Source organism: Tachyglossus aculeatus, chromosome 21 (assembly GCF_015852505.1).
Source record: "Tachyglossus aculeatus isolate mTacAcu1 chromosome 21, mTacAcu1.pri, whole genome shotgun sequence".
Classification (NCBI taxonomy): Eukaryota; Metazoa; Chordata; class Mammalia; order Monotremata; family Tachyglossidae; genus Tachyglossus; species Tachyglossus aculeatus.
The window spans coordinates 23,923,065-23,934,272 of NC_052086.1; the positions used below are offsets into that span (position 1 = coordinate 23,923,065).

Genomic DNA, 11,208 nt, shown 5'->3' on the forward strand with positions numbered 1-11,208 from the left:
GGCTGGGCTGTAGAAGGAGAGAAGGGAGGTGAGGTAGGAGGGGGCGAGGTGATGAAGAGCCTTGAAGCCGAGGGTGAGGAGTTGTTGCCTGGTGCGTAGGTTGATTGGTAGCCACTGGAGATTTTTGAGATCTTTTCATCTACCCTCAGTCCTTTCTGCTCCTGGAAGGAAGCTATTTTGGACCCAAGCAAATACAGGTCAGCACCTCCAGCTTCTCATTTTATGGATCTTGGAAGGGGATGCAAAGCAGGAAGGAGCCATGCCTTCCTTCTCCCCACAGCCCTGGGAGAGGCTAAATAAAGAGCAAGTCAGAGGAGGTTGGGAGAGACCAGGATTCCTTGGAGGAAGCCCCCAACCCCTGGGAAAGAGGAAGGCTGCGTAGGCCTGGGATTTACATTTTGAAACCATGAAGGAGATGGCCAGGGAAAGCCCAGAATTGTCATCCTGAGGGTGAACACCCATAGAGGTTTGAAAGTGGTGGGCTCAGAATGAAAGGATTTTCATCTTTTACTTGGTGGGAAGAAAGGATATGGAATCTGCCATCACAGGATGTTGTGTGGGCAGAAAATGGGATCAAGGTGGGTTTGGGTAAATTCATGGGCAAGAGGCCAATGGTGGGTTGTTGGAGTTGGACTTCAAGATTTTCTCCTCCCAACTTTCTGACATCTGACCTGAGGGTTTCCAGTCAGGGCAGAAAAGATCCCAGATGGTGACTTTCTGGCTCATTAGCTCTTTGAGAACTGTTCCCAACCAGTTCTCATCACCTTCCCTGTAACAAATCTCTTGACACCCATTAACTCCTGCCCTCAAAATGGAGAGGTGACACCAATGCCTGGAGACAAACTCCTGGGATTGACGGATGACCCTGCATGACACTGATTATGTTCTTATGGAGCTTGAAGCCATTTGGGACAGAAGAACCAGAGGAATTTCTCCCATACTTCGCAGACAGGTAACAGGGAAGGAGCTTGCTGTCTTCGACTCTTAGCTGCCGCTAAGATAGGCCGCTCCGGCCTCCTGCACTCTTTCCTTTCTCCTTCCTTCCTCCTTCCCTATCTCCTTCCCTCCTCCTTTCCCATCTCCTTCCCTCCTCCTTTCCCATCTCCTGCCCTCCTCCTTTCCTTTCTTCTTCCTTCCTCCTTTCCCATCTCCTTCCCTCCTCCTTTCCCATCTCCTTCCCTCCTCCTTTCCTTTCTCCTTCCTTCTTCCTTTCCCATTTCCTTCCCTCCTTTCCCATCTCCTTCCCTCCTCCTTTCCTTTCTCCTTCCTTCCTCCTTTCCTTTCTCCTTCCTTCCTCCTTTCCCATCTCCTTCCCTCCTCCTTTCCCATCTCCTTCCCTTCTCCTTTCCCATTTCCTTCCCTCCTCCTTTCCTTTCTCCTTCCTTCCTCCTTTCCCATCTCCTTCCCTTCCCTTCCAAGGCCCTGCTGAGAGCTCACCTCCTCCAGGAAGCCTTCCCAGACTGAGCCCCCTCCTTCCTCTCCCCCTCCTCCCCCTCTCCACCCCCCCATCTTACCTCCTTCCCTTCCCCACAGCACCTGTATATATGTATATATATTTGTACATATTTATTACTCTATTTTATTTGTACATATCTATTCTATTTATTTTATTTTGTTAGTATGTTTGGTTTTGTTCTCCGTCTCCCCCTCTTAGACTGTGAGCCCAATGTTGGGTAGGAACTGTCTCTATATGTTGCCAATTTGTACTTCCCAAGCGCTTAGTACAGTGCTCTGCACATAGTAAGCGCTCAATAAATACAATTGATTGATTGATTGATTAGCTTGGGAAGGGCGGCAGCAGGGGCAGCTCCCACAGATGGCATCGGGGAACAGGGCTGGTTGGGTGGCTGATGGCTTATGTAATGGGGTAAACAGTACAGGTTGGGCCAGTTCTCCACTCTCGCTCATAGAACCTGGACTTTGGGGAGAGGAAATCCACTTTTGGTGGTGGGTGGCGGTGGTGGCCCCAAGAGGGAGAGAGTGCAGGGGTGGTTTCTAACGAGGAGAGAAAGACCATCGTAAAGGGGACAGTGCAAGCTGGGAGGAATGGGTGGGAGGCCGTTTCTTCTCTGTTGACTTGGGGTAGGGTGGGACAGCAAGGGGGAGAGACAGCTTCGGTGGCCCCAGAAATATGTTCAAAGATACCTCTGGCTGCTGGTCTGAGGCCTAGATTGATTGACGGATGAATTGGAAAGGGAAATAACTATTTTGCTCGGGACCACAAAGCTGGGCAAGGCTCCTTAATCAAAATAGGTTAGTAGCTAAAGGGGACTTGATGTGCACATGCTTGGTATCTCCAGGGGAGCCTTTCCCGACCTCCCAATCCAACAGCTCAGAGTGACGCTTCAGGACTTGTGTCTCCATGGAAGGGAACTCATCAACAGCAGACTGAGCTGGAGTTAATGTATTTTACAGGTCTCCTGGCCTGGAGAGAGGAACTGCTCCCAAGCTGGATGGGCTTCTGTCCTCCCCGCTGCCACTGCCTGGGCGTGGAGCCCATGCTGTGCTCTTCAGTCCTCTTCCTCAAACCCGGCCATGGCCTCTTCCAGCACCTTGTCTGAGTCCAGCAGCTCAATCTAAAGAGAAGAAACCTCAGAGTCAGTGTGGGGCTCTGGACTGCTCCCTGCCACCAGGGCTTGGCTGTGGCCCCACAGCTCAGACTGAGTGAGGAGAAGGCAGAGCCGTTCCCTTGTCCTGTCGGGGGCTCAGCCCTGTGGCCTGGAGCTGGGTGAGGCTCTTTGGGTTTCTCTCAATCTGGTGGAACAAAAGCCACTTGGTCCAACCCCAGCCCCAACTGCTGGTGAGAAGCAAGAGGGGCTACAGGCTTCTGTCCAGGAAGGTGGTTGTGGTGGCTCTGTGATGCCAATTTGTACTTCCCAAGCGCTTAGTACAGTGCTCTGCACATAGTAAGCGCTCAATAAATACGATTGATTGATTGATTGTAGCATGACCACTGCAGCCAAAGCTTCTCACCTGGACCACTCATTCATCTGATTGTTTTTTAAATGCTTACTGTGTGCAAAGCGCTGTACTAAGCACTTGAGAAGTAACAGTATGACAATAAACTGACATATTCTCTGCCTATGAGACCGGCTCACCTCGTTTCCCCTCAATTCCACTCCTCCCTCTGCCCCTCTCCAAGTTGGCCCATTAAAGGAGGGTGGCCACCAGGTGCACTGCCTGGCTTGCTAAAGAGGCAGGAAACGACCAGCTGGGAGGCCCTTCGTGGCCCACCTTAGGGATAGGGTACTGGGTGGGCTTGGGTGCCTCTTCCCGGCCGAAGTCTATCATGGTCCCAAACTTGGCCACGTCGTCCACCCAGAATCCCTTGAAGAGCTGCCCCTTGTCCAGGTGGAAGAAGCAACCGGGCCCATTCTTCTTGCCACCCCGCCAGGAGCCCTCGTAGCGGTTCTCGTTGGCTGGAAGAGAAGAGGACATGGGAGCTGGCCAAGGAGATGACCTGATGGCCTGCCCCCTGCCCTTCCAGGTACTTTCCCAGGGATACTCTCCCCACCTTCAAAGACTTATTGAAGGCACGTCTTCTCCAAGAGGCCTTCCCAGGCTAAACCCCACTTTTCCTATCTCCCATTCCTATGCCACCCTGACTTGCTCCCATTGTTCTCCCGCCCCCCCATCCCAGCCCCAAAGCACTGATGTACTCAGCGTGGCTCAGTGGAAAGAGCACGGGCTTTGGAGTCAGAGGTCATGGGTTCAAATCCCGGCTCTGCCAACTGTCAGCTGTGTGACTTTGGGCAAGTCACTTCACTTCTCTGGGCCTCAGTTCCCTCATCTGTAAAATGGGGATTAAAACTGTGAGCCCCCCGTGGGACAACCTGATCACCTTGTAACCTCCCTAGTGTTTAGAATAGTGCTTTGCACATAGTAAGTGCTTAATAAATGCCATCATTATTATTATTATATCTGTAACTTTGTATTGTTTCCCCTGCTCTAGACCATATGCTTCTTGTGGGCATGGAATGTGTCTGTTTAATGTTGTAGTATACTTTCCCTAATAGTACAGTGCTCTGCACACAGGACGCGCTCAATAAATATGATCTGGGGGAGAGGGTGGGGGGGGCCTCGGGCATCCAGCATAGCAGACTCACCCAAACGCAGCATGCCCTGCCCATCCTGCCGGTCCAGCAGCCACTCGCCCTCGTAAATATCCCCGTTGCTGTAGTACATCCGGCCCCAGCCGCTGCGTTGCCCCGCTTCCCACTCCCCTTCGTAATACTCCTGGCCGTGGAAGAATTGGATCCCGTAGCCCTGCAAGGAGGGTCATCAGCTTCAGCGGGGAGTGGGAGACAGGTGGGGCCCAGGGGAGCCCTAAAGCCCTACAGGGGTGACCAGTCTCCTGTGTCCCATTCTCCCTCTGGGCCCAGGTCTGGTGGGGAGTGGGCTGCCCACCTGGGAAGGGATTCAGAAAGCCCCAGGTCCTAGTTTGGCCCCTGGCCACTGCAATCTCAGTCGATCTGTAAGGTCCCCTCCCCAACTCGGAGCCCCGGAATGCCAGCTTGCCTGGAGTCACCAAACACCTGCACCTTTGGGTCAGGGGAACAGGCAGGGTAAGGAAAAGGTGGCTGTGGTCAACTGCCTTCTTGGTGCCCTTAGAGAGGTAGTATTGCTTAGAGGAAAGAGCACATGCCTGGGAGTCAGAGAACTTCGGTTCTACCCCCAATCTACTACTTACCGGCCGTGTGACCTAGAGCAAGTCAACTTCTGTGCCTCACTGTCCTCATCTGTAAAATAGGGATTCACTACCCAATCTTCCTCCCTCTTGGACTGCGAGTCCCACGTTTCTGATCTGATCATTTTGCCTCTACCCCAGCTTTTAGTACAGTGCTTGGCCCATAGTAAATGCTTAACAAATACCAAGGGGATTAGTACTATTGTCCTAAAATCACTCTGCAGCCAGGGCCCCTCTGGACCTAGCGCCTGGAGGTGGGTGGGTGCTTAAGTGTTTGGGGGCCGGGGCAGAGGGAGGAAAAGGCGAGCAAGGAAAAAGGAGCTGAGCTGAGCGGGGGAGGGAAAAGAGGGACACAGGCTTCTACTGCCTCAGCCCCCACTTCTGCCTGGCAGCCCCAGGTCTGGCCTCAGAGGAACTGGCCCATCCTTGGGCACATCTCCACTGTGCTTGCTCCAGCAGTCCCAGGGCCCACAACCCCACTTGTGTACATATCTGTAATTTATTTATCTGTATTGATGTCTGTCGCCCCCAGTCTAGACTGTAACCTCGTTGTGGGCAGGGAATGTGTCTGTTTATTGTTGTACTCTCCCAAGCACTTAGTACAGTGCTCTGCACACAGTAAGCACTCAAATACAATCGAATGAATTAATAACCCTGTGGACTGTGGGCATACGACTGATAGGCAGCTGCAGCTGCTCTTCTTTGTCTTCCCCGCCCCCACTCACCCCCACAGGCCCTCACTTCCTACCCTATGTGACCTAGCCCAGTTGGTACGATGCACACACACACACCATTTCGTTTTTTTTCCTTAGATTTTTCAAGCCAAAAAATATGTCCAGGACTGTCCCAGCTTCATCAGGATGTCAGATCACTTTCTATAGTGTGCCCTTATCTCCGTCCCCATCTTCCCCCCTTTCCACAATGGTCAGAGACCCTGTTTGTTCATTCAGAAGGCCTCCAGCCCCCTTCAGGACCAGACATGGTCTGAGGTCTCAGCAGCGGTTCTGGCCTTCAACTGGGCAGGGCCCCACCCCTCCATTCTTTCTGTCCCCGCCTTTCCCTTTTCCTTCGTTGCCTGCTCCACTTCAGGATAAAGAGTTTCAAAGAGGAACCCAAAGCCTCGCAGGTTCCCTGCCAAAAGGGCCCTTGGGCCCTAACAAATAAAACCAGGAAGAGGGGAGGGGAAAGCTATGTGGAGGGCTAGCAGCCTGGGCCTGGAGGAGTGCCAGGCTAATTCACCAAATACCTGACGCCCCAAGCATTTTCTGCATGTTTGCCCTCCTTCCTGTCCCCCAGACAAAACTCTAGGTCAGTGGCGAAGCTTGGTCTGGCTTTTGAGCCTCCAGCTAACCTCCCCACAACCCCAACTCCACAATGAAACAAGGGCCCTGCCCCTCCTCCTTACATTTCCTATTTCCTGAGTTCTTATTTCCTGGCTGCCAGGAGAGGGGCCTGTGTTCTAGCTCCGCTTGGACCTTCTTGGGAAGAGAAAAAGAGGAGGAAAAGGCAAGCAGGCAGCTAGAGGCAATACCAAAAGCCTTACTCCTACCTCCTCAGATTGTGACCAGAGAATCCCAGAGTGCTAGGAGGACCTCCAGCCCGGGCAAGTGTGGAGGTTTAATGGGCTACTTGAGTGAGCCCGTGCTGGCCCGCCCCATCAGGCACCCTGTTCTCAGACTCTGGCCTTCCCAAAGGGGAGGTGGCAGCCATCCCATCTCCAGGCCCCCCTCCTATTCCTTCCTTCACCCTCCCTGCTCACAGGCAGCCCCTCTGGTCCCCGCTTCCCTGCTGTGGCTGATCTCCTCGAATGCACTTACACATTTCTGGTCATTCTTCCACCAGCCCGAGTACATCTTCTTGTATTTTCCAGTCACGGGGTCCGGAAGACTGTAGACCCCATAGCCATTGCGCTTGCCATCTTTCCAGTCACCCTGGTAGATGGCTCCGGTCTTTTTCCAGGTTTGGATGCCTTTCCCTGCATCAGCACAGAAGGCGGACACCGCTCAGCCCCGAACCTCCACGGGATATGCTCCTGGCAGCCCACCGCTTCGGCTGAGCCTGGAAGCCAGACCCCGGAGCTACGACACGTGCGGGTTCCCTTCCAGATCCCCTTGCTCCGGAACAAGTGTCTTGTGGTTTTCTGGAATAATGAATTCTCCAACCTCTCTTTGAAACCCAATTTAGACAACTAATCCAGCTGACGACTCTTCTCCCATCTCCAGCAATTAACATCTTTGTAGCCTCCAGATGCTGTGCCCTGGTTTTGGAGTGAATCAGCACTGAACTCTCCAAGGGTAACCAAGGGAGAGTGCCCTGGCTTGGAAGACACCTGGCCTGGTTCCTGTGTGATCTTAGATAAGTTGCTTAACTTCTCTGTCCAGTTAGAAGAGTAATTTCTGTGCCTCCCTCCCTCCTAATGGGATGGGAATGGCGGCATGGCTGGTTAAAACCATACATTGATGGGATGTCCATCTATCCATGCTGGATGCGCAACAATCCCAGCAGCCCTTCCAAAGGATGGGTGGGGTGGGAAGGAGCTGGGAGGGGGCTGGGCATAACCACAAAAAATTTCCCCGGTAAAAGCCTAATTCCTGCCTGTGTACTGTTTCCTAGCACCTGGTACAGTGCTCTACACATAGTAAGTGCTTAATAAGTACTATTAATATTACTACTACTACTACTACTAGCCAAACTCAGAATATGTAGCATTCTTCTTCCTGGACTTGGGCCCTGGAGACCTGGGGAGCCCAGGTGAGCCAGCCTGGAAGTCAAGAGCCAAACCTTTCCCCCAACCCACTCTGTGTCTGTCCTCTGCCCAAAAAGCCAGGAAGAAGCTTTCACTGCCAAGTGACCAAGTGGAGTGTTTGTGGAAAGGCTGACCTTGTCAGGGGTGAGGTTCCCAGGGGGGTCTCCCACATCCAGTTCATACATGGACTGACTTGCCCCAAATCACATAGGAAAGCTCACTGTGGGCAAGGAACATGTCTACCCCCTCTGTTATATTGTACTCTCCCAAATGGTCAGTCCAGTGCTTTGCATCCTGGAAGTGCTCAATAAACACCACTGATTGATTGAATCACATGAGAAGCAGCATGGCTCAGTGGAAAGAGCACAGGCTTTGGAATCAGAGGTCAGGGGTTCAAATCCCGGCTCCTCCAACTGTCAGCTGTGTGACTTTGGGCAAGTCACTTAACTTCTCTGGGCCTCAGTTACCTCATCTGTAAAATGGGGATTGACACTGGCTCCCCGTGGGACAACCTGATCAAATTGTAACCTCCCCAGTGCTTAGAACAGTGCTTTGCACATAGTAAGCACTTTATAAATCATATATACATATATTATATACATCGTCATTATTATTATGTGGTAGTTAAGGCATGGTGCTTATCATCATCATCAATCGTATTGAGCGCTTACTGTGTGCAGAGCACTGTACTAAGCGCTTGGGAAGTACAAGTTGGCAACATATAGAGACAGTCATCAATCAATCGTATTTATTGAGCGCTTACTGTGTGCAGAGCACTGTACTAAGCGCTTGGGAAGTACAAGTTGGCAGTATATAGAGACAGTCCCTACCCAACAGTGTGCTCCCAGTCTAAAAGGGGGAGACAGAGAACAAATCCAAACATACTAACAAAATAAAATAAATAGAATAGATATGCACAAGTAAAATAAATAAATACATAGAGTAACGAATATGTACAAACGTATATACATATGTACAGGTGCAATGGGGAAGGGAAGGAGATTAGAGCTGGGGGTGGGAGGGGGGAGAAAGGGGAGATGGAAAACTAGTCACTACTGCTTCTCGCCATCTCCCCTTCCTCTCTCCCTCTCCTCCCATGTTCCCCAAAGCGAAAACTGACCTGATCCCCTGATTTCTCTCAGAACAGTCCCCACTGCCTCCGGGGGCCCAGACCCAGCACAGCTCACCCACTCACCATGTTTCAGGTTGTCCAGCCATTCTCCCACGTAGCAGTCACCGTTGACAGCATAGACCTGGTGTCTCAGCCCAGACTTCTGCGCCTTCCGGTCCCATTCAAACCACAGAGGTTCGACGGCCCGTGGGTGTTTGGCAATGGGCATGCTGCGTTCTACTGGATGGGGAGCCCTAGGGAAGAGACAGGCAAGAGCTGTCTCTTGCCTGGTTGGGTCTGGGTTGAGCCTCTGGGCCCAATGCAGCAAGCTCTGGGGGTGTTCTGTCTGGGACCTCAAGGTAGAAAATGCTTGCGTGCTTCAAGACCCAGAAGGCACAGTCATGTTGGTGCCACTCTGTGTCTCGATGCCTTCTGGGCTCAGCCCGTCCTCAGGAGCCCTGATCACACAATGCCAGAGCCAAACAGGGGGTTTGTGATGACAACAGAGCCCTGAGACTGGCACCCGCTAGCCTCCCACCCTTCGTCATCCTCTCACTCTCTACCTGCCTTGAAGTCTACCTCCTTCCAAGGTTTGATCTGGTTACATTTTGGTCTTTCAGGTCCTACTTCGGGCCTGGAACACCCTCCCTCCTTATATCTGACAATTACTCTCCCCTCTTCCAAAGCTTTATTGAAGGCCCATCTCCAAGAGCTCTTGCCTGACAAAGCCCTCTTTTCCTTTTCTTCCACTCCCTTCTGTGTTGCCCTGACTTCCTCCCTTTATTCAAGCCCCCGTCCCAGCCCCACAGCACTTATGTACATATCTGTAATTTATTTATTTATACCAATGTCTGTCTCCCCCTCCAGACTGAAAGCTCTTTGTGGGGAGGGAATGCATCCATTATATTCTTATATCATACTCTCCCAAGTGCTTAGTACAGTGCTCTGTACAATTTACTCAATAAATATGATTGATTGATTGATGAGGGAGGACAGGGAATTTCAATTTGAAATCTACTAGAATCTGACTCCTGTTGGCCACCAACAGCCCTGGGTCTCGATGGGAGGGTCACCCACCCAATCATATCAGACTCTGGAGGAGCAAAAGAGGGTGGGAAGCCCACAGATGGAATCGGTCCTTAGGATCACTGAGGCAAGTGTGGTGACAAGGAGAGACCCCAGGGGCAAGGAGAAAATGGGCAACTTCTTGGGGATATGGGGAAGAATACAATTAAGGAGCTTTGTAAATTCAGATGAATAGGAAAGGCATCAACTCCAAAGCTACAAGCTGGAAGGGAGGAGGTGGGGAGGAGGCAGCAGTGGCTGGAGAAGCTTCTAAGTTTTTCCATTTCAAGAGGTCCTGACTTCCCAAAGTCAGAATGACTCTTTCTCATCATCATCATCAATCGTATTTATTGAGCGCTTACTGTGTGCAGAGCACTGTACTAAGCACTTGGGAAGTACAAGTTGGCAAGTTGGTCCAAGACCTTGCTTACATGGAAGCCAAACTGGGAAATGCCACCTAGGTGGACAGAACCTGGGTGTTCTCCCCATCCCAGGGATGAGTGCCTGGCCCTTTTCCCAGAGAGCAGGGAGCTGGGGGTTATTCAGCTCTCCTGCTTCGGACCTGTCTTGGATCCATAATGTGCTCCCTCTTGGGAGTGCAAAGTGGGGCACTGGAGGAGAATCAATCGACTGATGGGATTGATTGAGCACTTCCTGTGTGCTGAGCACACTAGGCCCTTAGTTAAGTTCAACAAAGTTAGCAGACCCAATCCCTGCCCTCAGGGGGCTTACAAGCTGGAGGGAGAGACACATTCAAATACATTATAGGTATGGAAACACAGAGGGTAAGGATTCATTTGGGGTAGCAGCATGGCTTAGTGGATAGAGCCTGGGCGTCAGAAGGTCTTGGGTTCTAATCCCAGCTCTGCCATTTGTCTGCTCTGTGGCCTTGGACAAGTCACTTCACTTCACTATGCCTCAGTTACCCCAACTGTAAAATGGGGATTAAGACTGTGAGCCCTACGAGGGTTAGGGACTGTGTCCTACCCAACTGCTTGTATCCACCCCAGCAGCTAGTACAGTGCCTGGCACATAGTAAGCACATACAAATTATTATTATTATTATACGTGTGCAGGTGCTGGGGGAGGCGGGGAGAGTACCTAAGTGGTACTTAGGTACTTTTGAGGTGGCCCCTCTGCTTCCTCTCATCATCATCAACATCATCATCAATCGTATTTATTGAGCGCTTACTGTGTGCAGAGCGCTTGGAAAGTACAAGTTGGCAACATATAGAGACAGTCCCTACCCAATAGTGGGCTCACAGTCTCAAAGCGGGAGACAGAGAACAAAACCAAACATACTAACAAAATAAAATAAATAGAAACAAAATAAAATAAATAGATAAAATAATAGATAAAAGAAATCTCCTTTCCACCCCACCAGCAGGCTGGGATGGAGGCAAGGGGTGAGGAATCTGGGGGGATTACTAGGTGTGGGATGGGACGAGGCCCCTTCTGGGATGCTCCGACCCCAGGCGTTCGTGCCACCCAGCTCCTGGCACTATACTAAGCGCTTGGAAAGTACAATTCGGCAACAGAGAGACAATCCCTACCCAATAACGGGCTCACAGTCTAGAAGGGGGGAGACAGGCATCAGTA

The 11,208-nt window shown here is 51.4% G+C and overlaps 1 protein-coding gene across 1 annotated transcript; it reads right to left on the reverse strand.

The window, feature by feature from the left end:
- Positions 1-2,037: 2,037 nt before the first annotated feature.
- Positions 2,038-8,951, reverse strand: MORN3 (MORN repeat containing 3). Its single transcript, XM_038763683.1, has 5 exons — positions 8,629-8,951; positions 6,505-6,662; positions 4,107-4,266; positions 3,235-3,419; positions 2,038-2,576 (listed from the first exon to the last, which is right to left on the reverse strand). Exons 1-5 carry the CDS (start codon positions 8,771-8,773, stop codon positions 2,511-2,513), a joined length of 714 nt encoding a protein of 237 aa, XP_038619611.1. The 5' UTR covers positions 8,774-8,951; the 3' UTR covers positions 2,038-2,510.
- Between the last annotated feature and the right edge of the window lie 2,257 nt (positions 8,952-11,208).